At 45.4% G+C, this 25,145-nt stretch overlaps 8 protein-coding genes across 9 annotated transcripts; 3 read left to right on the forward strand and 5 right to left on the reverse strand.

Annotated features, from left to right (window-relative positions):
• Positions 1-415: 415 nt before the first annotated feature.
• On the reverse strand, positions 416-3,572 carry LOC6589272 (UPF0430 protein CG31712). Its single transcript, XM_026989133.1, has 4 exons — positions 3,177-3,572; positions 2,847-3,119; positions 998-1,081; positions 416-934 (listed from the first exon to the last, which is right to left on the reverse strand). The coding sequence occupies exons 1-4, from the start codon at positions 3,516-3,518 to the stop codon at positions 776-778; spliced, it is 858 nt and encodes a 285-aa protein (XP_026844934.1). The 5' UTR covers positions 3,519-3,572; the 3' UTR covers positions 416-775.
• A 100-nt stretch (positions 3,573-3,672) lies between these two features.
• On the reverse strand, positions 3,673-4,292 carry LOC6589271 (bis(5'-nucleosyl)-tetraphosphatase [asymmetrical]). Its single transcript, XM_026989134.1, has 2 exons — positions 4,108-4,292; positions 3,673-4,039 (listed from the first exon to the last, which is right to left on the reverse strand). Exons 1-2 carry the CDS (start codon positions 4,275-4,277, stop codon positions 3,775-3,777), a joined length of 435 nt encoding a protein of 144 aa, XP_026844935.1. The 5' UTR covers positions 4,278-4,292; the 3' UTR covers positions 3,673-3,774.
• Positions 4,293-4,384: 92 nt separating this feature from the next.
• LOC6589270 lies at positions 4,385-6,352 on the forward strand. Its single transcript, XM_002014412.2, has 2 exons — positions 4,385-6,023; positions 6,083-6,352. The coding sequence occupies exons 1-2, from the start codon at positions 4,416-4,418 to the stop codon at positions 6,188-6,190; spliced, it is 1,716 nt and encodes a 571-aa protein (XP_002014448.1). The 5' UTR covers positions 4,385-4,415; the 3' UTR covers positions 6,191-6,352.
• Positions 6,226-12,550, reverse strand: LOC6589223 (ATP-binding cassette sub-family G member 4). Its single transcript, XM_026989132.1, has 10 exons — positions 12,366-12,550; positions 9,664-10,058; positions 8,367-8,537; positions 8,173-8,309; positions 7,960-8,105; positions 7,659-7,897; positions 7,192-7,602; positions 7,007-7,107; positions 6,584-6,945; positions 6,226-6,512 (listed from the first exon to the last, which is right to left on the reverse strand). Exons 2-10 carry the CDS (start codon positions 10,043-10,045, stop codon positions 6,371-6,373), a joined length of 2,091 nt encoding a protein of 696 aa, XP_026844933.1. The 5' UTR covers positions 10,046-10,058; positions 12,366-12,550; the 3' UTR covers positions 6,226-6,370.
• Positions 12,551-16,981: 4,431 nt separating this feature from the next.
• On the reverse strand, positions 16,982-18,767 carry LOC6589221 (methyltransferase-like protein 17, mitochondrial). The gene is made up of 3 exons (XM_002014410.2): positions 17,713-18,767; positions 17,358-17,647; positions 16,982-17,289 (listed from the first exon to the last, which is right to left on the reverse strand). The coding sequence occupies exons 1-3, from the start codon at positions 18,703-18,705 to the stop codon at positions 17,157-17,159; spliced, it is 1,416 nt and encodes a 471-aa protein (XP_002014446.1). The 5' UTR covers positions 18,706-18,767; the 3' UTR covers positions 16,982-17,156.
• Positions 18,768-19,052: 285 nt separating this feature from the next.
• Positions 19,053-20,768, forward strand: LOC6589220 (zinc finger CCCH-type with G patch domain-containing protein). Of its 2 annotated transcripts, none has more exons than XM_002014409.2 (3): positions 19,053-19,128; positions 19,180-20,091; positions 20,150-20,768. In XM_002014409.2, the coding sequence occupies exons 1-3, from the start codon at positions 19,108-19,110 to the stop codon at positions 20,744-20,746; spliced, it is 1,530 nt and encodes a 509-aa protein (XP_002014445.1). In that variant the 5' UTR covers positions 19,053-19,107; the 3' UTR covers positions 20,747-20,768. The 2 variants fall into 2 exon arrangements, with proteins under 2 accessions (XP_002014445.1, XP_026844707.1); XM_026988906.1 differs by having other exon boundaries at positions 19,093-19,122.
• On the reverse strand, positions 20,722-21,742 carry LOC6589219 (DNA-binding protein RFXANK). The gene has a single exon (XM_002014408.2). The coding sequence runs from the start codon at positions 21,579-21,581 to the stop codon at positions 20,877-20,879; it is 705 nt and encodes a 234-aa protein (XP_002014444.1). The 5' UTR covers positions 21,582-21,742; the 3' UTR covers positions 20,722-20,876.
• Positions 21,743-22,187: 445 nt separating this feature from the next.
• LOC6589218 lies at positions 22,188-24,943 on the forward strand. The gene is made up of 4 exons (XM_002014407.2): positions 22,188-22,742; positions 22,802-23,724; positions 23,781-23,952; positions 24,265-24,943. The coding sequence occupies exons 1-4, from the start codon at positions 22,398-22,400 to the stop codon at positions 24,433-24,435; spliced, it is 1,611 nt and encodes a 536-aa protein (XP_002014443.2). The 5' UTR covers positions 22,188-22,397; the 3' UTR covers positions 24,436-24,943.
• Positions 24,944-25,145: the final 202 nt, after the last annotated feature.

The raw sequence follows: 25,145 nt of genomic DNA on the forward strand, positions 1-25,145 counted from the left end.
AAAATCCCCGATTTTTGTATATCAAGGACAATAAGGATATTATCTTTTAGCTCTACAGATCTACTCCGATTTAGAAAATTCGGTGCTCCCCTGGCGGCGACCAGACCTACAATCCTACGGTAGAGGTCCTTCGATGTCCTTTGCTTTTGATACAATTTTCAAAATAGGCGATATATCTAGGGCAAATAGGCCCAGCTCGACGAAGAATTTACTTTGCCAGGATCGTGAGGATCCAGACTTTCAACCCCCATTGAAATCTCTGCTATGAGAATTTCAATTTATACCGGCTGTTGCAATCAAATTTTACGCATTTCTAAAATTTTTATTATCCATTTCGATTGCGGTTTTTTTTTTGTTTTTTTGAAATATCAAAAATTGCAAATAGATACATATTCACTAATTTTTCAGATTTTTCTTAATTTTTCAGATGTGTTAAAAATACGACGCACATAATACACATAATCATTCGTCCACATATGAATTGTATATGCAAAAAATTTAAGGAAATCGCTAGCACATTGCACTACGTAGAGCTGTATAATAAATATTTTCATAATAATTGGCAATTTCGAAAAAGGTGAAACTTGCACTTTGCTTGTACTTTAAACCATCAGTTCGTCATTAAAAATGCAATAATAATAAACACAATAAGAACAATAAAAACGAACAAATGGTTTTAAGTACAGACAAATTGCGAGTGAGGTAAACAAAAAAGCAAAAGCTGTTAACAAGAATTAATGCCACGGTCCTCAGCGGACGACGTGCCGCAAGTGGCTCATTGTCTGAGGGAGAATGACAGCTTGGGCCTGGAATTGTTTTTCCCTAATATGACTTTTTGCTCCTCTTTGACGCGTTTTTCCTGTTCTTTGCGCATGCGTTGGCGTTCCTCGTCCATCAGACGCTGCTCTTCAATTATTGCTAAGCGTTCCTCGGCCTAAAGCAACACAGAAAAGCATTAAGAAAATTTTTTAAGTAATAATAATCTTTGATAGCTTACCAATTTTCTTTGAGCCTCTTCTATTTTACGATTATTTTCGGCCAAAATCTCTTCAAGCTCTTCGCGTTTTTGCTTTTCATCCTCCTATAAAACCCAAACAAAATGTCGTATTAATAAAGCATGCCTAGTATTTTAACCATAGCTTATAACTATGAAATAGAAACAGTTTCTTGACATCAGCGATGCGATGCAAACTATGCGATAATTGGACGCACAGAAGTTTGTGGTTGCAGTTTTTCATTTTTTTTTTTTGCTTGATGGGCTGCAAATGCAGTTAAATCTATTTTTATGTTTAACAATAAGTTACAAAGAAAATTTTGGTGAAAGTAAAAACATTTAGTAGTGTCTAATAAGAATGTTTTAAGTAAGTTCTTCTTTTAGTTTATTACAATATAATAGCACACAACATAAACAAATGTACTAGTATTTCTAAATTGTTGGTCATTTCATTTATTTTTTGTTTTTTTTTGTTTTGTTGCTACTTACTATTTAAATGGGTCATTATTCCAGTATAATGGCTAAATTTGTTTGGTAATTTTTAGACTTTTTGGATATTTTTCGTTTTGATTTTTTTTTGTTTTGCTAATTCCATACACATTTTTTGGAAAAATAAAAAGCTTCAAAAACAAACATGAAAATCGCAAACTGGGTACGAAAATGTGGAAAAACGGCAATCCGGCTTAATAAAATATTACAAACTGATGTTCTATAAAACTAAAACCTTGGCGAGTGAGTCTTAAACTATCTTCAGTCTTCTGGTTGTCGATCACATATTGTTTAGCTATGTACGTTATAGCTTGTATCGTTATATCGTTAGATGTTGATGGCTTATCACATCGTCCACGAGATATCTTTTGCTTAGGACACTCACCCGTCATTTGTCTTTATTTTTCAAGCAGCGTACAGATGGAACTAAGTAGTCGGCAGGCTCAAAGCCCGCCCCCACAACTAGACCACCTAACTATCGCAACTAACTTAAAGACTTCAAGACTGTACGCGAACCTGGGTTTTTTAGAGAAGAGTAGAGGAGTGCGCGAGCAACCTTTGCTTATCTGTGCTTCCATGGACCAAGGGCTTCACAGCATGCTTGCTTTAACTCCGGCACGGGGCTCTGTGTGATTTGCTGGGATTTCTGTGTATTTTTTACGCACTTTCGCATGAAACACGCACTTACTCGTACATACAACAAGAGTATCACGCTGAATACGGTCTACAAAAAGCGTAGTATGCGCCCAATGATAACAACGGGTTACAAAAACCAATACCAAAATAAAATTTTAAATAAGATGTAGGTAAGAACAAACAAAGGATGAAGCTAATAGTAAACGTATGCAATATTTTTTGGGCATCAAAACTGTGACACATGCGACACTTGGCAATGTCGTTATTTTGGCTTTTTTGGTAGGAAAAATAAAAATTACAAAATTATTGGCAAGAAGATAGATGCGAAACCTGCCGCGGCGTTCCCAGGTGGGGCTCAGTGGGGTTGTGTGCAGGCGTGTGGCGATAGAGGCGAGCTGAAAAATGCCAGGTTAGTGATGCAAGAGGTGGTGGGGTGTTAGCCATGTCTACGCCTTTAAACAGTTAAATATGGGGTGGTTCATGGGTTATGCAAGTTATTTAAATGAAGGGATGGGGGTTTGGGAATATTTTACAGATGCATGTACACACGCGCACACTGAGCCGTTGCTGAAAACGCCGCTTGAGCAATTTCTGGTGGCATTGTGAAGACGACTGTTTTTAACTGCTGTTTAATTTTGTTCATGTTTTCGGTAGTTGTCGTTTTGTGTGTAGTTTTCTGACAGTGATAGCAGCAGTCGTCCAGCGAAATCTGATTACGAGCACCTACCTCGCGACGGCGTTCTTCTTCGCGTATCTGCTCGCGCCGCCTCTCCAGTTCCAGCATCATTTCTCGCTCCATTTCGGCCTTGGCGGTCTCGACGCGACGGTTAACCTCTTGTTCAATCTCATCGCGCCGCTTTTCTAGCTCCTCCTCAACACGCTTCTTAACCAGCATCTCGATACGTTTCGCTGCTTCCTCCTCGACAGTTTTTTGCTCAGCCTCTTTTTGTCGACGCTGCCGCTCCATTTCCGCCAGACGCTCCACCTGCAACTGGTTTTGCTGCAAAAGATTTTTGATAAATTCAGTTTAATTCCGATTGTAGGAAACACCACTTACTTCGTCCAGCTTCTTGAAGCGGCTGCGCTTGTGTCTGCTACGCTGAGACTCATGGTCCGAATATTGGCTATCCCCGCTCGATGAACTGGACCGTTTTCGAGTCTTTGATATAGATGGTGAGCTGCGATATTCTGTATGCCTGTCGCTCCGATGCCTCTCGCGGTCTCGGTCACGCCGGCCATGGTGGTTCACCTCTGTGGATTTATCTCTGCCAGTTCTCGTGCTGCTGCGCTCGTGGTCGTGGTCCCGATCCCGATTGTGAGACTTACTGCGTTTCTTGTGCTTGCTTTTGTGATGCCGGCGCTTTCCCGACGTGCTTGGGGTGCGTGAACGGGAACCCATAGTGAAATAATTACTATTATTTCTATCACTGGCTTTTAATTAAGCCGCTTTCAGCTCACACAACAAAACAATCTATAAATTTATACAATTTTCACAATGCTCGAAAACAGTGCTGTTAACGTTGTTACAATCCATTCTTTTACACCTTTTACAGTACTTTTTTTTCATGGTATTTTTTAGTGTTTTTCTTAAATAGTGTTGTATAATTTGCGACTCTTTGTTTATTGTTAATGTTTTTATAATTTGATTGTAATTTTCAGCTCTGCTGGCGCTTTTCCTGGGTCAAAATCATTTCGTGAAACTTGTCAATCATCACTTGATTATCCTTAAAACCAACGCACTCCTTAGCCGCCTCCAAGCCCAGCCACTTCAATTCCGTATGCTCTTCAGATAGAATAGGTTCCTGGTTGGGATTACGGAGCTCAGCCAGCCAATAGATAACAATCTTTGGTTTTCCCTTCACCTCATAATTAAGCGTTATTGGGGTGTTTTGGTGTATAATCAAGTCCTTTTCGTCATAGCTGTATATGCGCGTTTGACGCGTTTCAATTAGATGGTGTACAAATGCATTGTATAGTAAATCACTTGCCCGGCTTCCTCTTTAGTTTCCCGCAGCGCTGTGGTGAAGTCGTCCTCTCCCGGATCGACATGACCCTTGGGTGCACTCCAGTGAAAGCTGCCATAGGAGGCTTTTAACAATAAGTACTGTATCTCCCCACAGAGACGACGAAAAATAACAAGTCCAGCCGCTTTTTTCATTTTCTTGCTGTTAATTGGCTCAGTGCTGGAAAGTTTCATCAGGTAAAAAGATATGTGTTGTAAAGATTAGAACTGAGCTCGATGTGCACGTTTTTGAGTGAATTCATTACATAAAAAATTGTTAAAATTACTTACACGATGTACGCATTACTTCGCCGATTTGCGGGGGCCGCCTCTACCCCCACCAAAAAACTGAGATGTTACTCTTCCTTCACGCCGAGAGATGTGCTGCGGGACACCGCCGATGAGGCCGGCACGCTGCTCACACGGTTTGCCAAACACATCGCTCTGGAGCGGTACAAGGATAAAGAACATGTGCTGCCTCCGACGACAGTGCGGTATGCCGACTATTTTCCAATCACAGACGGTCGCTACTTCCAGCGATCTGTGGAGAAGACAGATGCTTCACAACTGCCAGCGCTGATCATTCTAGCTTCAAGCTATCGTTCGAATGCAGCTCTTCCTATGTATGTAACCGCTCTAAACACATTGGATGCACATGCTGTGGCACAGCTCGCAAAGATGGACACCTCAACAGTGCTTGAAACGCTGTATTCATTCCTTTTCCTCATACCAAACTGGCTGAAAAGAACGGATTTTCATCAGGAAGCAGTGCGCAGGCTGGCTATGGAGGATTTCCACGACAACAAAGAGCGGTTTCTGCAAGTTTGCTTTTACATGGGACTGCAAAAGAAGCAGACGACATCAAACGATTTTCAAGAGCTTCTGGAGGAGCAGCTTCCAAAGCATTTGCCAGCCCTAAGTGAACTGGATCTCGCTCTGATAAGCAATGCCGCCTACAAGACGTCCACTGTGATTAAGGGCACTGCGAAAGAGGCTTATGACACAACTTTGGCTAATGCCGTTTTGAGTTTGAAGCTCACTTCAGAAAGCTCTGCCCTGTTAATATCTTTCATCAAGGCTATGCGGCTGCAGCGTGTGCGAGACGAACGAGTGTGCCAGCATCTGCAGCAAATTTGTTTGGACTCTGCGCAAATAACTCAGATTGAACCCAGAGGATTGGGACACATTTTTGCATTTTTTGCCGAACAACTTTGGGACCAAGAAGAATGTCTGTCCGTCATAGTGGAGCGGCTAATGGGCTCTCTCAAGCCAGGAGACTTGAGGCCCAAAGACTTGGCCACATTTCTGTGGTCTTGCGCACAACTCAATTGCCAATTGTCTGCTGCGCAGCTCAGACAGCTCGAGCTGGCTGCCCTTCGAAAACTCGATCATGGCGAGTATAATTTTTACCCAGACAACCTGGTAGATACCTGCCTATCCCTGTACACGTTGGGGCATTACTCAAAGGATTTGATAGACGCCGCCGAAGAACTGAAGGCCACGCAACATCGCCAGAAAGCACAACCCAAAGTGGACAGCCGGCTAACAGTCCTGCGCTCGGCTGTGGCCATCGAACATCCATCACTGGCAAAATTGAAAACCGAACAGGTGTTCAAGGAGTTTACCCGGGCCCCTGGATATTTGCTCAAGGAACGGACGGACTTTACCAAGTACGCCGAGCAGTTAGGTCTAGATGCTGAGGTGGAGGGCGTTGATCTAGTCTGCCCCATCAGTGGCATCAATATCCCCAGCCTGCGAGTGCAGACAATGGGCGGCCAGGCGAGCGTCTACTTTGTGGAACTACTCACTCCACAACAAACTTTAAGGTTTAGCAAGAAACCCACGTCCTTGATCCGCCTAAAGCAGCGGCTCTTGGAATCCTTAGGTCAAAAAGTTGTTTTGGTAAGTCAATATCCCATTAATCACAACACAGAACATGAACTCAATGTTGTGTTTTACAGCTGCACTCCGGAAATATGGCGACCAGTGCCAAGGAACTTCAAAAGCTCCTACAGCCAGCGGTGGAGAGGATACAAGATACTGAGGTCGTCCAAGGCCTGAGCAACTAAATTGTGTGATATCGAGGCTGATACCAGAGGCTTCATAGGCTAGTTACAGATTGTAGCTTTATTTAACAATGTTTTATGTACGTGTAAATATTATTTAAATATTAATAGCACTAAACGTAATGTTCAACAAAAATGTATAATACAAGGAATGGGTAATGGTAACTGCAGGCTCCCTCTCGCTCATCGGATGGATTTAATCTTGGCCTTGAGCACGATATAGGAAAAGAACCTGAATATGAGGATCATGGCACTCAGTGCAATAACGTCATTCCAGAACTGATCACCGGACATCGTAATCTCCTCCAGAAACTTCTTTGGATACCTTAAAAATATATCGCGACACAGGTGACAAATTAGGGCCCAGATTTTCAAGTGAAAATTCTTGCTATTTACCTGTAGTGGCAATATGGGGCCTCATTGCACGCTAGAACTCCCCGATCTAGTCCGTATATGGCAGATATGAAGCCCTCCAGCCCATATCTCAAATAGGATATGTGACTGCCCCATCGCAAGTAGCTGGGGAGGTCACGTAACGTCACTCCGAAGCCAGCAAACATCATCATGGGAATGGTGAGCACGGGCGCCAAGAATGTCCCATTCACCACATCAAACCAGGCACCTATCATCAGGCCAAAACTGTGGCCTACAAAGACTGTCAGCAAACTAATGGCAAAGAACATCCAGAAGCGAACCCACTCCATGGGCTGGTAGCTCCACAGATAAACGATTGAGGTGAAGAGGAAACAACTGATGATCTTCAATAGAAATAGTTGGAATTGGCAAGGGAACTTTAGATTAGTCCGAGGAGGTACGCACCGATATGGGGAGGTCCACAAGGGTCATGGCAGTATAGTAGGCTTTCATGGAGTACCAACGGTTGAAATGTTCCTTTATCAGAATGGACATCTCAATAGGGACTGTTATTGGCGTAGTGCAGTTCAAAGGAGGAAACGATTAACTTGTACCCTACACCGCTTAGAAAAGCGTAAATATGTACTTACAGGTCAGAACTGTCAACATCATCGTGGTCATCGAGTGGTGCATCAATATGGCAAATAGTAAATTGTAATTATCCAAGACCCGCGATCCTTCGCGACCCGTGTGATCGTACATGGCGCCGAACAGCAGGGCCACAGCTATGTTGACTCCGATGCGGAGATGTGTCATGGTCGTATCCCGCCGCGCCTTTATGTAGCCTCTCCGCAGCAGCACCGAGCACTGGTTCGCGTAGCTGGTGTCCTCTAGGGAGTCGCTCTTGGTGCGCTTGGGAATGGGATACTTTCGCATCAAGGCTTCGGAGCGCAGCACCGCACTGGGATTGTTAAACCATGTCAGACAGCTCCCGTTCTCCGTGGCACTTTTGAGTGTGTCTATCTTGTCATAGCCGTACTCCCCGCAGGCCAGTTCGATGACTAAAGTTGAAGAAGGATATATTAACGTGTCCTTTAAAGGGGTTCTCTTCACTTACTATAATCCGCCGGATTGTGGTACATGGGGCAAGGCAGATCCACGGCATGGAGGAAAGGCACCAGCTTCTCTGTGCCACCCTGGTAGACGCAGTTGCCTGCCGACAAAACGTAGACCTGATCGAATATCTGGAATAGCTTGGCCGTGGGCTGGTGGATTGTGCATATAATGGTACGGCCCTGTGTTGTAAGCTTCTTGAGCAGCTCGAGGACTTTGGTGCAGGAGCTGCTGTCCAAACCACTGTAATGGGGTGAGAAATGGATGAACAACTAGCTTGGACTGACGTAGAGAAGGCGTCCTACGTGGTGGGCTCGTCTAGAAACATCACAGTGGGATTGTTGATCAGCTCCATTGCAATGGATAGCCTCTTCTTCTGACCACCTGACAGGCGCAATGTGAGTGTCTGGTCGTGATCGTACAGACCCAAGAGCAGCAGAATATCTTCGATCTGGAATGAGTAAGTCCAGAATTAAACCTAATCGAACAATTTAATGCTTTGTGATCTTTAAACATACCCGGCTCTCCTTCTCCTCGTAGCTTACGGTATGGCCCAATTTCAGGTCGGCGGCTATATGCATGTTCTCGTTCACCGTCAGCAGGGGCTGAAGACGATCATCCTGTGTTATGTAGCAGGACATACGACGGAAGGATGCTGAAATGAAGAGACCATCAGGAGGCGAACGTTTCCCCAGCAATTCGCACTACTTACGCAAATCGCGTCGTCGACCATTCAGCAGTATGGATCCATCCACGCCGGTGGTCTTGAAACCGGAAAGAGCATCCAGCAAAGTGGACTTTCCCGCCCCCGAGGGACCCATAATGGCAATAAGCTGACTCCCAGGAAACTTTCCACAGACATTATGTAAGATTTCCTTAGATCCTAAAAAGAAAAGTGCAAATAATTGTGCCGTTAGTTAATGCTCTCATAAATGTGCCCATTATCACGTAATAGTGGTTGTCTCTGTGTGAAATTCCGAATACGCTCGAAAGGCCGGTTCTTGAGGGCAATGGGTAACCGGTTCAAAAGCTTTGTTTTTTGGAATTCTAGCATCTGGAAATAGGGGTGAACTACATACTTAACTAGCCCCAAGCACCATTTCAATAGAAGCAGCTTTGATGATGCATTTTATCCTCTCGGGCTAATTAGTAATCCACATGGCAGATCCAACATTAATTAACTGGTTAATAATAATAATATGATAACTCGATAACAGTGGCATGATTTCAATCTATTATTACAGCTCCCAACAGGCATATTATCTTTATACTTAGTATAATTGCTGACACGAGGCGAAGAGTGGCTCCGGATTGGTCAACGCCCTTGGCTGGGGCCCTAATCAAGTTACCAGGGGCAAATCGATGTCGTTGTCGATATCAATGGTTGCTTATTTCTTTGGTTCTTCCTGAACTTTGAAATCGGCAAACATGGTTAGTAAAACCCCGTCCCAGTGTTTACCCAAGCATATCGAATGACATATACTCTTTCCGTTCCCGCATTATGGAGCTGGTTGATTTGAACAGACCTTTGACAGGGTCTCGAATCAAAGGAAGAGAACTTATGAATGACTAACTCTTGCCCTGATAGGCATGCACTGGCAATGGAATAGGAAGCGGCAAAGGGGTAGACAGGGGCTAGGCGCTTATCTAATCGATGGAGAACAAAGTTGGCAAAAGAACTGGCAAGCAAGTGTTTATTGCTGGTTGGTATGTGAGGCATTACCAAAACCAGTAACCTTGGAAGACTCTTCTGCAACATCAATGATTTCGTGTACGACTATACTGGAGGAAGCGGCCTAATCTTGGATATGAACTGGTAATGGGAACGGGAACGGACACAGTCTTTTTTCCGGGGTGCTGCATAAGAAGTAGCCGCTGATCATAAACCGAATACAGTCGTGCCTACGAGCTAATATTAAATAATAACCAGTTGCCAATCTTATCGAGCCATATCTTAGATCATGCGATCGCAGCTCACCGTGATCGTAAATACCCCAGTCCCCGTTTACCTCGGTTGAAGCCCAAGTTCACAGTCAGCGACAGCTCCTTGAACTCAATGTCCACAGGCTCGCGTGCGGGCAAGTTGTTGAGGGCATCCGAGTCGAAGTGCACCTCCTCCTCGGCCACAGACTCCAGGGGCGGCTGCTTGATGGCCGCTGCCCCATTGCTGTAAGCCACTTGAGGTGGACTCGGAGCGGAAGTGGGTGCAGACGAGAAGGTCGTGCTGGTGGCTGTGCTGGTCTGACCATTCCGCCAGCTGCTCGCACTGGTCATCGGCACTGTGGTGGCGTTGTAGACTCTTCCAGAGTCGGCTTCTCCAATCTCTATCCCGAGACCGATGCCAGCGACACCGTCGCCGGCGTTAAAGAACTGCTCCCGCGCTGTCGGCATTCTCTTGGGTCAACTGCAAGACGACAACAAATAGATACATTTTGATTAGCGTTTGGTTTGGTTTTTGGCCAGCGATTAATTGATTGATTGAATAAAGAATTATGCAATCGTGGCATGGCTTGTGCGTGTGCCTTGTCTCTTGTGAGAAACTTACAACCGTTCAAGCTAACCTTCCAGACCAGCCTGGCTGTTTATTGCGATTTTCCCACAAACTGGTTTAATTGCAGCTCATTTTGCACTTTGATCGAACGTTGACGGATCAAGCTCTGCCCGAATCGAATCAACCTTTGAGACTGTCCTCTCCCTTTGTTGCCGATGAAGCTGCCTAAAATTTCTTCCTGATGGGTCCCTGGGAACAGGGGCCGCCGCTCAGCTAATCCCATGCTCATCTGATTCCCCCATCTGAAGAGCTGTCACTGCTGCTGACGAGCAACGAGATCTGAGATGAGTGATGAAACATTTCAATTATCATGCAACAGCCCCAATTAAATGTACATTTACATAAGCGGAAATATAGCACGCAGTTTACTCCACACTTCGCACAGCAGAGCCATTAAATACGAGTATATTTAATGGCAGCACAGATTTTTGCAAAAAGATCAAGGTACAGCCGGGGGCGGCTGCGGCGGGCCAACAATCAAATGCGAATAAAAATGTACAATAGCTGTGACAATCGCTGAATGCCCCCATCTGCCTGTGTTTGCATTGATCTGCTACAATCCGATCTGATGGGATCTGATTCTGATCGAAACAAAAGCATTGTTTCATGTGGACCATTAAGAGCAACTGCAATCGTCGCAGTCGCAGTCGCTGCCGTTGTCGGTGACGAAGCTATAGCTAGTACCACTCGTGTGTGTCATCTTTAACCCGCGGCATCTTATCGCCATCTGGGACTGTGGCGCGAAAACAAAAGCCCCACCACGATCCAAGAGAAGCGCCCGCCCACCGCAGCTGGGACATTTACGTACACACCTATGCTTGGGGGGAGCGTTGCGTTGGGAAAGGTAAGCATCGCTAATGAGGACTGCACTTGAATCCACGTAAACAGTTATCAGCTGTCCGCTGCAATTACTGCCCATGTCAATGCCCCAAGAAGCAGCGGCAGCCCCTGGAGGTCTGGCTAGGTCTAAGCCCGAACCGAAGGGTGGGGCTCGACCTACACTACTCGAGAGTGACGTTGACGGGTCTTAATCAGTTGTATTTCACTATTGATTGATACGAGTGTTGTCTCCCTCGTTGTCACGTTTTGCCGGACTTGCTGTTTTCTTGGTCCCTCCAAGTCTTATTTAGACATGATTTCCTTTGTTCAGTGAATTTACATTTCATATTTGCCTGTGACTCTGGTAATCCAAATACTCGTGTGCCCATGCCTCTCTTGCCCCACGCTTCCCTTCCCATATATCTAAAAAATATTTATGCTTGAGTTATTCTATAAATGATCTCTAAGCAGGTACAAGCCGTATATACACACATACTCGTATATACGAGTATTTACAACCTATGTGCTGATGCTGGTGCTGATTCTGACATGAAACATTGTTTTGTATACTTTGCTCACCGCTGCTCACTGAACAAACCGGTTCATAGATCTTCGTCAATGCAGCTGGGCACGGGAGCACGGGAGCATTGAGAGCTTCAAAGAAACGAAAGCCAAACAGCAGCTGTTCCCAGAGGAAATGGAAGAACAGCAGCCCCCAATCAGTTGCAAGAGATTTTTGTTTGAGCTTTGTTTGCGTTCTGATAATTTGAAGAACGGGAACAGGTAGCCAAATCACTTTCAATATTCATCTACGACTGACCTCTGTGGGTTCGCCTTAATTGTTATTTTCATGATCGCAAAAGTGATAGCTTATTGATTCACTGCCAGATTGCAATTCCACAAAGCAAAGTGCACTCTCAGCAGATCTCCGAGTTAAGGTTGGTTAATTCCAACGGAAGTGACCCACTCTTTAAAACCTTTGTTCCATTCGCACCCGTGGCGTGAGTCAACTTATCACGGAACTCTACTCTTAGTATCTAAAAAGAGTGGTTTTTCACTGATTTACAAATAATATCATTGATATCGGGCAAGCTCTGATAAGGTTGAACCTAAAAACGTATTCAATGTATCCTGTTTTATTTGATTTCAGTTGTCACTCCTGCGCCTGCGACTCATAGTCGCCCAAGGAAGCAATACCTAAAGTTCAAGGCAATTTGTCAAGTCTTTGGTTGAATTTTCTATCGTGCTTTTATTTATTTTTTTTGCGATTTTAGTCGTGTTTTATATTTTATTTTCTTGTATTAGACAAGATCGCGCTTTCCGTTTTTGGGAAATCCTTACCCGTTTGAACGTCAGCAGGTGCTGTAGAACTACTATCACTTCTTGGGCTAAGAATTCGGAACGGAACCCTTTCGGTAGTTTCTTCGGTTTGAACTCGCGATCGAATTAACCGAGGAGTAACGGCGTCTTCGGAGCGACGTGTTCACGACTGGCGGCCAGTGAAACGAATAATGATCCCCCATTTAGCTTGTTGGGACCGTTTGAACGCGTTCCCTCAGAATTCGAATTCCGGTAGAGACCGACCGCCTACCGACCAGCTGACGACGACCCACACAAGCGCACAAAGAACACGATCGAGCGTCTCAGCTGGTGGAGCTGAGTATCTGTGTGTGCTCGTGTGTTGGTCTTTTGTCTCTGCCTGTGTGCGTGAGTGTGTGAGTGAAATGCAAGCTTTATCAGAAGCACAGCCGAACAGCCGAACAGCCGCTGCTACTGCGCCTTGCTGTGGCTTGACGGTTACCTCTCTGTTGGCGTATATTTTGCATTGGTTATTAATGTTTTGGCGTTGTTAATTTTGTCGTTTTCCTTCGCTGATAAGAAGCTCGCTCTCTCTCTCTCTCTCTCTCACGCACACACACACACGTTCCCTCGCGAATACCTGCTAACAACACAGATACTCACCTGTCGGGCAGCTGATTGAGTTTTTGGTAGCACGATCTACCACCCGATCGCTCGGGTCACAAGTCCACATATCGAATTTCTTCGATTCTTCATTGTACTCGTATTGTACGTAATAAAATGTTTTCTTTCTGCTGTCGGATTCTTCATTTCGCTTTTATTCTGAACTCAATGGCAGCAACAACGTAGAACAATGCCCGGCTCTATCCCCGTCATGACATTATCGAGCAACTTTACAATGCGACTATACATACATACACACATATATGTATGTATATTCGAATATAGATCTCCAAGGTACCCGGAGCTTTGCTTGCCTTGACACATAGAGAGCAAAAAGTGGAAGGAGAGCAAGCATCTTGTGCTCCCCGGATCATAGCATGACCTTACCTTGTGTAGATGTACTCTTGGATCCCTCTTATATTACCATCCTTTAGTCCCTCTCAATTGATTCTTATCCAACTATTTGTCGTTCCTATGTAGCTATATCTTATGGAGCTATGTATGTAGAAACAAAAAATGTGTACAATTTGGATGGATAATCTTCAGAAACGGAAAGTTTTTGTTATAACTAATTGTATATTTCCATACAAACTTTGATTCCCATACGAGTATTTGACCTCTTTGAATGTCGATGTTTCCAAAATCCGTACTCAATGGATCTTTGTGATATGTGATATGATGATCACTTTTCAAGAGCCCTGCCCCAGCTGGAATGGTTTTTTCCGTTTTTTGTTTTGTATAGTTTGGAGAATAAACTTGATTGATAAGTATTTATTTAGCTATTATCGTAATAGTTGCCTCATTGCACGATCCATGTACCGACAGTCCGTCGCTTGTAGTACTATGATTCAATCCTCTTGTTGGACTTTAACCGTTCTCTCGACTCGAGCTACACAAAATCCGATTGATATGTTTCCGAGCTTAGTAATCGCAAAGTTGTATAGAGAATAAGAAAAAAGAAACAATATGAAATGAGATCGGGTTGAGCGCTACGTCATGGATTTTTAGACTGTAGATTGTCATTTCGAAGTTTGAGCTGGCTCCTGCGCTTCGAGCGCCGATTAGCTTAGCCCTCAGGCACTGTATGAATTTTAGGGATAATTCGGGAGAGTCCAAACTGCCAGGTTTATGGGAGTGATCGAATCTCTGGGGGAAGTCAAATATGCTATAAATAACAATTTACATAAGGGTTTGATAGGTTCAAATATTGACTAAAACACAATCTGCACGCCTGCGAACAACCAACCAACAAAACGATAAGATTACAATTTACGATCGTTCACGCCATACAGTATACTCGCATAGTCGTAAGCTATAGGAAATCGTAAATAAACCGCCTGGAAACGTATCTCTTTTGATTAAATCAAGGCAATCTCTGGCTGGCTTAGCCCACACCCCCGTCTAAATTCCCTGTTTTAGAGATTCACGGTACTCCCAGTACAAACATTTACGAATATCATTCCAGTCCCACTCTATCGTACCTGTGCTGACCATGTCGCTATCGCTGTCGTGCTGTTTTGCTAAGTAACCAAAGTCCAAACAATTGCGGCGTCTTTCAAAGCTCTTGATCGACGTCGACGGCGACGTCGACGCCAATGCGAGTACCGCCGCTTTGTCGTGGGTGATCTGCCATGGTCGTGTGCATTGCTTCTTTATAGCTTTCTCTCCGGTTCTCGCTGGACTGATTAGAACAACTGAATGACTTGTGACTTGTGCTCGGGGCAATAAAGCACGTTGTCTCCCCACATCTGATCTGAGTCGCATCGGAAGTGGTTTATGTCTTCATATTTACGAGTAATGAACCATTTTCATGGCGCTAATGGCGTGATTTTTCGTCTGCTTACGCAAAATTGATCCCTCGCATGATTTTAGAAGTTCCCTAATGACTCACCGCCAAAGACAGAGTTTCAATCCCGATTCCGACTGCTGATGGAGTGAAGATTGCTTAACAAATTTCTCACACACCTGAAATTTTGCTCAACCGGGATGAAAGACCATTATGGCTACGGTTCAGCAAGATACAGGCGCGAATGAAATATGCCAGCACACGGTAGGATGTCAAGGAAAATCTCTAAGCACCAGAGCTTGAAGGGACACTTGGATATGGAAGTAGAACCGCGACCGCAACCGCAACTATTCCTGGCAACGCTCGAAGTTGAACTGATGCACGAAGCGGACCGCCGGCCTGCAGGTAGCCTCCCACAATGCCACTTGTGATCGACCCGGAGCCGTGCGTCTATGTGAAACATTTCCCGCTGCTTCTGCTGGCCGGGGGAGTCGGCATTAGAATTAGAGACTAGGAACAAAAGGAACTACTAACGACAATGTACTGGCTGCCTCGGCGTACCGGCTGCCTCGCTGGTTGGCTGAGTGCTCGGTTGGGGTTGGTTGACTGGCTGATGGTTAGGCTGAATGAATGGGTGGGTGGGTCACTAGCGGGCAGCACTTGCAACAGCGGCGCATGCTTTCTAAGCGCCACCGTTGTGCTATGTTGCTGTTGTTGTGGGACGCACCTTACTAATACAAACCGTCAAATGGAAGCAGAACGACAGCTGACACCACCATAGAACGCGCCTTTTTAACGAGCGACGCGACCCCACCTAGAATATAGAATCCGACTAGCGGAGATGGAGATGCCACGGCCCCAGGGTCGTCATGACGTGTGTTCGGGCAGAACAGGGCTTGGACTGCCACATAATGTAGCCGTTTATCATTGGACGAACGGGCACATACTCCTAGCTGGATCCTGCCATATATCCTGCCATTTAAGTGTTATTTGAAGTTCTAAATGTGTTAATGACTTGACAAATGCATTTCCTAATTAAATTGGACTCCTGATGCAGTTACGCACTGCAGAACTGAGACATTCTAAGGGCAAGGAACCCCCAAAGGGGGTTGGAGCTCCAATCGCTGTGTATGATCGATCCACCAGAAAGTTACATGTGTAACATTTTAATGATTTTCGGTCACCCATCAGTCATCCGAATTGAAATATTACAGAAATGCTTGCATATTTGCAAATATTAAGACTTGTAAAATTAAAACTGCTAGGATATCCATACAGAGAGCACTTTAATGATTGCGAGTCCTTCGCTAGTCATGTTTATAAGTCAGTTATATTTATCCCCACTTCGTTTCCCTAGAACACACCTTCTTCCAAAGCCAATCCCTAAACGTATATGTATATGTACACATAACTGGGGGACACCACACCCACACCCAGACACGGACGTGCCACTTTTCGCGCCCCACAAGTTGCCCTTTTTCAACCCACTCCCGCAGGTTATGCCCTTTTTGCCACAGCGGCACACAGGACGAGGGAAACGGAAATAAGTAAGCGTTGAATAGTTGCGGGGATGATCTGCGGTCATTAAAAGGGCGCGTCGCTCATTAATACCAGCAAACAGACACACGAAGTAGCCAAATGTCAGCCCAATACGAATGTATACTGTAAGTCCCAACAGAACTGGGCTTGGCCGCGGTCTGTTTGCCGGACATCTGGGTCCTTCGAGTCCTAATTGAAAGTTACAAGTTAGGATTCCAAAAAAGTGTTCAGCCCTCCACGATCTCTTTTCAAAATCAACCACGAACGAAAGAAAGATTAGAAAATAGATTCAGGATTAGACGGTTCAAAGTTCTTAGATTGAACATATTCTAATGGAAAGTGGAATGACACACCTGGTTAGCCAGCAACCCAACTCCCCCTCACCTCACAGCTGTGTCGACAAACACATTGACACACTGTGCTTACAACGTTGACCATTGGCCAAGCGATTTCTATGTACAAGCCATGGTCTACATATAACATATGCGGCTGTTGCTGGGGAATTATATAACAAGCTGATCCCACACAGCGGCCAACCCAGCCGCATCTGCCTTTGTCTTGCCACATTGGCTCTGCCGGCATTAAAATCTAGGCAAGGGTGTGTTCCGGCCGGCCGTTCAACGAAATTTAGTATCAATGAGCATGGGGCTCTGCCATTTGGATTGTATGGTTCATTTAAATGCAACTATTTAATTAATTTTTTGCTCCGCCCGCAACGATTTGTTTGCACGTAATTAAATCGACTAATTGAACGCCAGTTTTTAGTACCAATTAACCGCGGGCTTGGCAATGTGTAACATTATGCCTATCAAGGTAAATCAACAATGCTTAAACTTAAACTTAAACTACGCCAACTCTGCATCTTGGGGCTGGTCTGTCTTGGAAGGATTGGTGGTCTGACTAGATGGTTGCAGCGGACCCACGGCCATGGGCAGGCGATCGCCCCAACGGCTGACTTTGGCACAGCTGTAAGCCGATCTAGAACAAGGAAACAGTATCGTGAGGCAGAGACGAACATCGGAGAAATTGGGTAGTTGGGCACTTACTTCCCGTGCTTGGCCTTCGTGAAGATGACCTCTTGCAACTTTCCCTCTTCCGTGCAAAGACGGCAAATCGCATGCTTTGACCGCACCAAGGTGGGACGTACAATACGGGGCCAAGGGCGAGAGGTGTCTGTGACGGGGCCCTTCTTCAAAATGGCATAGCTGTAGAGGGAGGTTTGGCGATCGCCGTAGTTGTCGCTGCTCAGTCGCAGTGGAGCGTATTTTACAGGGAAATTGCAGGGTGTGCGATCGGCCAGATCTTTAAGACGGGGACAGCGCAAATCGTGTGGGCACTGAGAGTGGAATTCATGGACTCAAATAAATGTTTACTGATGTCAAAAATCATTGCATAGCTTACCGGAGCAACTGTGTGGCCTTGCAGCTCCTCATCCTTGATATGCAATAGGAAACGTCTGGCGTCGTTGACCAGCTCACAGCCACGTCGTGTTCCTTCCTCCGCAATGACCATGTAGCCATCACACTTGCGCCACAGGTTGAGCAGCACCTCTTCTCGCTGCGCCTTGTCAACCATCTCGAAGAGAGTGTGCGAAATAATGACCAAATCATATTTTGTTTCAATGGCAGGCAGAAACTGGCGGTAGAACACATTTCGCAAAGATATTTGCTTGTTTTCTTGGCCATCCCGTAGGATCAGCTCGGAGAGCTCATTCATTTCCCTGGATCTGTCCACATTGTAGTACTCAAATATGTTCTCTTTCCACAGTTCGCTGGCCACCCACATGCCAGTGCCGACCCCAGAGCCAAAGTCAAAGTAGCTGCGGGGCTTAAACTGTTCATCTCTCTGGGCGAGCTCTGTGAGAACTCGCTTCAGGACAGCATACTCCTGGGCTCCTCTGGCCACCGCATAGACAATGGCTTCGTATGCTCCGTACTCGATGGGCTTCCAGGCATAGGTGCGCTGGCTCAGGCGCTTATTGATTTCCAGCTCCCGCTTGCGTTTCCAGCGATCTGCTTCCTCCTCGCTTAGCGTGGCCAAGCGTTCCAGGGACATCTTGGCATTGACCTCCTCAACGATCAGTTTCTTTTTGTTTTCGATTTCTGCCAAGGTAGGTGGGGGATGGCGGGACCTGATGTAGGAGTTCAGCATCTGGCTGTCCTGCAGGACTTTCTTGACGGGATGGTCGCCAACAATGCGCCTCAGTGTGTCGCCCAATTGCTGGGGCAGCTCAAGATGGTTGGGCTTGACGATGCCAGGATGCTTTCTCGGCTTCAATGTGGCTTGCTCCAGGCCGGAAATCACAGTTGGGTCCACATCGACGGCGATTTTACTTGTAAACCGATACAGTCGCTGCGCGACATGTCTTCTTGTGCAATTTAATGAAAATTGCATGGTTTAAACTAATATAACTGTGAAATGATGGTGCACGCGTTTGCCGGTGTTTTGTTCTGCGTACCAGTGTTGAAAAATGTCCACAGCAAACAGCTGACGGTGCAGCCACATAGATTTCGGACTAGTTCATACACACATACATGCATCCAATAAAAGCAAGTGTTAAAATTAAGCCAATCAAGTAGAAAATAGATTCATTAATTGGATGTGCTATATGTTCTACATAGCTAATAATATTAGACGGAAGATCAATAACCAGGAATATGTAAAATAGAACTTGAATTCGTCAGTATATTTACGGTATATATTGAAAGTCCGCGGTCACACTGTATATATGCGAACCTTTCGAAAATTTACTAATTGCTGACTTAAGTTGCATCAAATCGATGCCTAACATAAACAATGGATGAGTATGAAGCACAGGTGAGGGTTTCGTTTCCGCTATACGGATTTTCCTAATCACAAATCCTGTAGTTGGTGGCTGTGGAGCAGGCGCTGGAAAACACCACGGACGAGCAACAGCGGGAAGAACTATCAACGCTAAGAACGAATCTGCAAGAGCTCTTGGCCCTCACTCGAGAGACAGAAGCTGACCAAACAGCTGAACAGGGGGACATCCTGGACGATGAGTTGCTGCGGCTAAAGAGCGAACTCAATGAACTGGAGGAGGCAGCTGCCAACGTTGGCGCCACAAAAAATAAGGACGAAGAGCAACAATTAAAGGATCTGCGTGCCAAGTACAATGCCCTAGTAGGAGAAAAGTGCTCAGCTCCCCACGAGCATAGCTGGGGTGCCTTGAGCTATCACAACGCACTCATCTGTGGCGTAGACGATGAAGTAATCATCAACAGAAATTCCGAACTGGACGTCCGGTTACGCGTACTTTACATAAATCCCACACATTGCGAAATGCTACCCTGCAACTACTATCTCGAGGGAGAGTGCCGTTTCGACGAGATACGCTGCCGATATTCGCATGGCGCCTTGGTGCCCGGTGCCTCTATTAAGAGCTACATTCCCCCAGATTTTCCCAGGCTCGCTCGCAACTGCCCGGTGCTAGCCAAGATGCCAGACCGCCTGTGGCATCGCGGCCGTGTCCTATGCGCTAACTTTGTGGAGCAAACTTGCCGTGTACGCTTGGATGGACAGGACCATAAAGAACGCGAGCGCGATTTTCAATTTGAAGAACTTTTTCCACTGATTACTGAAGAGGAGGATGGTCTGACCAGCGAGGACAGCAGCTCAAGCCCACACGATGAAAGCAGTGACGAAATCGACTCGGATATGGACGATTTAGAGGCGGCACATCGATCTCGCATGGTCGAATTAAGTTTATTTACTTTTAAGCCTACTGAAAAACTAGGCGCCTGGGAGCAGTACACACGCGTAAGTATTCGAAGGTAGTTAAAGACTTGAACTAAAGGGATGATGATTAATGTCACAGGGAATAGGATCCAAGCTGATGGAGAAGATGGGGTACATTCACGGCACGGGACTGGGATCCGAAGGGCGTGGGATTGTAACGCCAGTAAGTGCTCAAATACTTCCTCAGGGACGATCTCTAGATGCTTGTATGGAGCTGCGAGAAGCCGCCAATGGAGACCAAGACTATTTTAGCGTGGAACGAAAGCTAAAGCGAGCCCAGCGCCGCCAGAACAAAGCCAATGAGAAGGCCTATGCTCGAGAGACACAGCGCACGGATGTCTTCTCGTTTCTCAATGGGAGCGTGCTAGGCGGTGGAGAGAGCCGTCATCAAGGCGATCAAGCTGCTAAGAAGGCAAAAACAAATGATCTGCAACAGCACTCTACAAAAACGCTTAATGTGGAAACGGTGCGAGTGGCCGATGACATACGACGCAAGCAAAGGGACATTGCAAAGGTAAAACAGTCCCTGGACCGTAATGCCACCGATATCCAACTGCAAAAACGGCTGCATATGCAGTTACAGAGCCAGAAGCAGGAGCTGGCCACGCTGCAGGCTCATGAGCACAGACTTAGCAAAGAGCAGCATACACGTAAGAATAAGATGTTTGAGTTTTAATAAAGTTACATATGCTCGTTTATGTTCCAATATCACCCAAGAATCGGGGATGCAACATGTACATATCTTTGTACATACATACTCGTATATGAAGAATTTTCCTAATTAAATTTTCTAAGTTTACCTACAGTTAAATACTGCCAAATGCACCCGCTGTGATTATGGCGGTCATGTACTGCTCTAGCAAAGCCTGAGCCAGATGTGATCCATGCTCCACCGCCAGGGAATAGGCTGTCTCCCCGTTCTCATTGGTTGCACTTAAGTCCAAGTCTTTGGCCAAAAGTTCATTGCAAGTATGCGGATGATTGCCGGCAGCTGCGTACATTAGAGCCGTATTTCCCACAATGTCCATGTGTGAAGAATGGGCGCCGCGCTCCAAGAGGTACCGCACGATCTCATTGTGTCCTCCGGAGGCTGCCAATAGCAGAGGAGTTACCAAGTCTGGGGCCAGGCTGTTTACATTTGCCCCAACTGATACAAGCAATTGCACTGAGACCAGTTGGCCATACGATGCGGCCCAATGGAGCGCTGTGAACCCATGAGCATCCTTGCAGTCAATGTCTTTCTGCCTTCCTAGCTCCGCAGTCACTTGCTCCTCGGTAATCTCACCCTGACCCGCGCGCTCGTGAAAGGAGAGCAACACTTCCACGGGACAAAATGTGGCTTCAGTGTTTCCTCGCTGAAGATTGGTCAAGACGGTCGACTGGGGACGATAGGGCAGAAACGCACTCTTGCGTTTAGCATCCAGCAATAGCATGGAAGTGGGCGCGGCTCGTACGGACTCATCTTCGTCGGAGTTTGTGCTATTTTGCAATGTGTTTGCTGGCGCCACCATTTGTTGTAGAATTTATTTACTGTTTGTCTCACAACCAGGTTGGATAGGATGGTTTATGCGGCAACAATGCGTGATAAACTTGTGTGCCGAATTATTTGTATCCAGAGACTATAAGTACCTCGAATAGCAATGATTGATTAATATTATATTTTTAATGCTGAAACACTATAATTCCGAAAAATAGGCAACAGTAATGTAGTTCATAGCTTGAAATAAACCAAAAAACACGATCCACTCGAACGGCATAAACGCAATTAGTCGTTGTATTATCGGTCAAATATTCCGATAGATATTTTCATTCTTTAACCAATTTTTTATGTTGTTTTTAATCCAGTTTACTTCCGAGAGAACTGTTTGAGGATGCAATTATATATTATTATTATATTATTGTAATATATACTACAAAATAGATTAAATATGCCACAAAATGGATGTTCACCTCAGCTTTGGGCTTCAAAATATACCGAAAAGTATATAATATACTGAAAACGGTCACCCTGGTTGTGTTCTGTTTGGTTTTGTTTTCGTTTCTCTTTAAAATTTTTATTTGCAATTTAATTATGTAAATTTACCAGATTTGTTAGCGATGTGTTCGTGTGTTTCGTAACAGGTTTTTATTGTGTCGCAGTGTTTTTTACTGCGAAAACGTCCCTGCACCTGTTGCGCCTAACAAGCCATTTTCAGTGCAAACCTGCGTTTCGCCTTTTTTATGCCCTTTACTTGTACCAACAGTGCTCTGAGAGAGAGAGAACTAGCTTGCAAAATTAATTGCGTCGAAGTGGACTAGACTCGCAGCACCAACGCCAATACACAAATATGGGCAATACGAGCTCAAAAGGCGAATCTGACGCCAGTGAACCACCTCTGGAAGGTGGGAAACAGAAACATCATCACAAATCCGCCACACAGTCATCGACTGCGTCGTCGTTTCACTCTCACAATGGGAGCTCAGACGGTGGCGCTGCGAATAGCGGGAGCGGCAGCAACAACAGTCTCAAGGTGCAACAACAATCGCAAACAATGACCAGATCGGCTTCTGGGGCAGATGTAACGGAAAAGTACTTGACGCAGCTGGTGCCAGTGGAGAAGTTGGCAGAGATCCTGAGGGAGCAGACGTCGGCCAAGTATGGAATTAATGGCATAGTGGCAGATGTCTTTGTGGTGAGTAATTGTCATTAACTGATAACAAGAACTCATTGATATAAGCTGTTTTCTTCCAGTCACAAGTCTTTCCACAATACACCGATCTGGGCCATCGATTGTTCCAGCTAATGCACACGTCTTCCAAGGCCACGACAAAGCACTTGGGCACAGTCGCCTTTCGCCAGCAGTGCGAGCGCTTCCTGGGCATCATGGACGATGCCAAGACTCTTGAGTGCTATATAAAGATGTACGCGCAGGAAGACAATCCAGATTTCATAGATAAGACGGGGGTAACTCGTCTTCTTCATATATGTTATACGATTGCCATGCAGCATTCTGGAAACGCAGTGCTCTGTACAGCCATCAATCGCACATTTGGCTCGGTCACCAAGTCCATATTTCTGTGCCATGACAGCCTGAGTCTTGGCTACGTGTGCCGGTGGTTTGAGCAGAACCTAATCCGGCTGGTGCTGCTCGTCCACAAGTATTGCGTGCACACGCTGTCCACCGCGTATCGCGGCCTCGAGCAACATTCACTGTCCTGCGGGATTGAGCTGCAGACTCCGGTTTTGGAGCAGCGCAATCCTTTCACTGATACAACGGATCACAGCGGAATTGGTTCTGACTTCTCGGATTCTCTGATGCCGCTTTCACAGGCCTGGCTCTTGGCTGGGGCTTTGCCTCCGCTCTATTCCAAACCACAAACCATTGCGCCTTCGCCATCTAACAAAGCCAACAACAGCGCCTCGTCAGCCGTGCAAATCTTTAAGGAGAAGCTTTCGATGATGCCGTCCCACTGGACGCTGCTGTATGATTCCAACGAGCATGGAGTGGGTGCCAACCGCTTCTTGCACCACGTTCTCGGCTATCGTGGACCAACGCTGGTCCTGCTTCATACAAAGGATGAGCAGACATACTGCGTGGCTGCACCTAGTGAATGGAAGGAGACTCACTTGTTTGTGGGCGGCGAGGGCAGCTGTGTCATCCAGCTGTTGCCCAAGTGCGTATCGAAACCGAAAGACTTTGAATTCTTGTTTAACTATGTTCCTGTTTCAGATTTGTGATACTGGAGAAGAAGCCCAATATCCTATACCTGAACACCAGCATAAGAGGTTACCCCAAGGGATTGCGGGCTGGTGCCGATCCTCGTAAGCCCATCATAGCTGTCGATGAGCATTTTGAAAATGTGGACTGCAAGGGCTTGGCCGCGGGACTCATGTCCATAGAGGTGATCATTTTTCAAGTGTATATTTTTCTGTACTTTAATCATATTCATGTACAAAAAGCCTTATTTAACACAGAATATATATGTGTATATGCATATAGTGTAAAATTCATAGACGTACATATGTATGTATATTGCATATAAACGACGTAAGTTCCAGTCTAAGCAGTTAAAAACAACACATTTCGGCATCCTACTAGTGCGCAACTGTGTTTTTACGATGCATTTCAATTAAGTCTACGTTTCTCCTTACCCAACAACAATTTACCAACAACAAGAACTACACGTTGCTCCGTTCTTTCCTTCTCTCGACAGGTGTGGGGCTGCGGCGACAAATCATCACGCGAAGTGCAATTGGACATCAAGAAATGGCAAATAAGGGAGGCCGAGAGACAGCGAACAGTCAAGCTTACAGCCGCCGACTGGATGGATCATCCGGATCGATATCTCCTCGAGTTGGGCGGCAGGCAGAACTATAACAATTAATCCAATTTCTTTCTGCTAATGCAGCTGCGTGTATACGGATACATATGGATATAATATATATATCGTATGGATGTCCAAAAGCAATTGGCGTGCCTTCCATATCGAAGCACGTCGCGTCGAAATTTACTGGGAATTTCTTATACAATTATTCACACGTAGCACGAGAAGTAATCACTGGACTGAATTTGTTTTTAATTGATGTTGATTGATATTCGGTTTTACTTGTTTTCCTTCCACTCTTTCTATCAGCGTCTAGTATTCGACTTGAGTTATGTTCGTAACGTGAATTCCGTCTATGCTTTTAAATGTATTTTATTCTTTGCCTGTACTTATAGCAGGAGTCAATCTACGTCTCTGTTTTCGTCTCCGTCAGTTCTGTTGCTATTTTACAGGTTTCTGTTTTTGTTCTAAATCTTTGTTAAAATGATAAATGCAAGTATTATGAAAAGACCTAGAAATGAAAATGCTTAAAATAAATGTTACAAACAAAATTTGTATGATTCCTGTACGGATTTTCTTCTGCTGTTTTCCACCGCTCTTATCGGCCCAAAACGAAATCAGAGTTGATAACTGTCTGTATCTTCTCGGGTAGTGGACGATAAGAAACTTTAGATAAAAAGCCTTTCTTCTGAAAAACCCCAAGGTCGACATGGCTGAAGGCCTAAGCCGGTAGAAGAGCAGTTTTATGGAAGCTAATGGGAATGCAATTC

Source organism: Drosophila persimilis, unplaced genomic scaffold (assembly GCF_003286085.1).
Source record: "Drosophila persimilis strain 14011-0111.01,24,50 unplaced genomic scaffold, DperRS2 tig00000191-arrow-pilon, whole genome shotgun sequence".
Classification (NCBI taxonomy): Eukaryota; Metazoa; Arthropoda; class Insecta; order Diptera; family Drosophilidae; genus Drosophila; species Drosophila persimilis.

Excerpts from the sequence above, each read along its gene's own strand:
- LOC6589272 (XM_026989133.1), bottom strand. The coding sequence starts at position 3,518 with ATGGGTTCCCGTTCACGCACCCCAAGCACGTCGGGAAAGCGCCGGCAT. Across the intron at positions 1,082-2,846 it reads AAGAAGAACGCCGTCGCGAG|GAGGATGAAAAGCAAAAACG; the intron begins GTAGGTGCTCGT and ends TGGGTTTTATAG. Across the intron at positions 935-997 it reads AAGAGGCTCAAAGAAAATTG|GCCGAGGAACGCTTAGCAAT; the intron begins GTAAGCTATCAA and ends GTGTTGCTTTAG.
- LOC6589271 (XM_026989134.1), bottom strand. The coding sequence starts at position 4,277 with ATGAAAAAAGCGGCTGGACTTGTTATTTTTCGTCGTCTCTGTGGGGAG. Across the intron at positions 4,040-4,107 it reads GAAACTAAAGAGGAAGCCGG|CTATGACGAAAAGGACTTGA; the intron begins GCAAGTGATTTA and ends GCGCATATACAG.
- LOC6589270 (XM_002014412.2), top strand. The coding sequence starts at position 4,416 with ATGTACGCATTACTTCGCCGATTTGCGGGGGCCGCCTCTACCCCCACC. Across the intron at positions 6,024-6,082 it reads TAGGTCAAAAAGTTGTTTTG|CTGCACTCCGGAAATATGGC; the intron begins GTAAGTCAATAT and ends TGTGTTTTACAG.
- LOC6589223 (XM_026989132.1), bottom strand. The coding sequence starts at position 10,045 with ATGCCGACAGCGCGGGAGCAGTTCTTTAACGCCGGCGACGGTGTCGCT. Across the intron at positions 8,310-8,366 it reads TGGTCGACGACGCGATTTGC|CATCCTTCCGTCGTATGTCC; the intron begins GTAAGTAGTGCG and ends TCTTCATTTCAG. Across the intron at positions 6,513-6,583 it reads GCCCCATATTGCCACTACAG|GTATCCAAAGAAGTTTCTGG; the intron begins GTAAATAGCAAG and ends TATATTTTTAAG.
- LOC6589221 (XM_002014410.2), bottom strand. The coding sequence starts at position 18,705 with ATGCAATTTTCATTAAATTGCACAAGAAGACATGTCGCGCAGCGACTG. Across the intron at positions 17,648-17,712 it reads AAGGCCACACAGTTGCTCCG|TGCCCACACGATTTGCGCTG; the intron begins GTAAGCTATGCA and ends TTCCACTCTCAG. Across the intron at positions 17,290-17,357 it reads ACGAAGGCCAAGCACGGGAA|ATCGGCTTACAGCTGTGCCA; the intron begins GTAAGTGCCCAA and ends TCCTTGTTCTAG.
- LOC6589220 (XM_002014409.2), top strand. The coding sequence starts at position 19,108 with ATGGATGAGTATGAAGCACAG. Across the intron at positions 19,129-19,179 it reads TGGATGAGTATGAAGCACAG|TTGGTGGCTGTGGAGCAGGC; the intron begins GTGAGGGTTTCG and ends CAAATCCTGTAG. Across the intron at positions 20,092-20,149 it reads CCTGGGAGCAGTACACACGC|GGAATAGGATCCAAGCTGAT; the intron begins GTAAGTATTCGA and ends TTAATGTCACAG.
- LOC6589219 (XM_002014408.2), bottom strand. The coding sequence starts at position 21,581 with ATGGTGGCGCCAGCAAACACATTGCAAAATAGCACAAACTCCGACGAA.
- LOC6589218 (XM_002014407.2), top strand. The coding sequence starts at position 22,398 with ATGGGCAATACGAGCTCAAAAGGCGAATCTGACGCCAGTGAACCACCT. Across the intron at positions 23,725-23,780 it reads GTCATCCAGCTGTTGCCCAA|ATTTGTGATACTGGAGAAGA; the intron begins GTGCGTATCGAA and ends TTCCTGTTTCAG. Across the intron at positions 23,953-24,264 it reads CGGGACTCATGTCCATAGAG|GTGTGGGGCTGCGGCGACAA; the intron begins GTGATCATTTTT and ends TTCTCTCGACAG.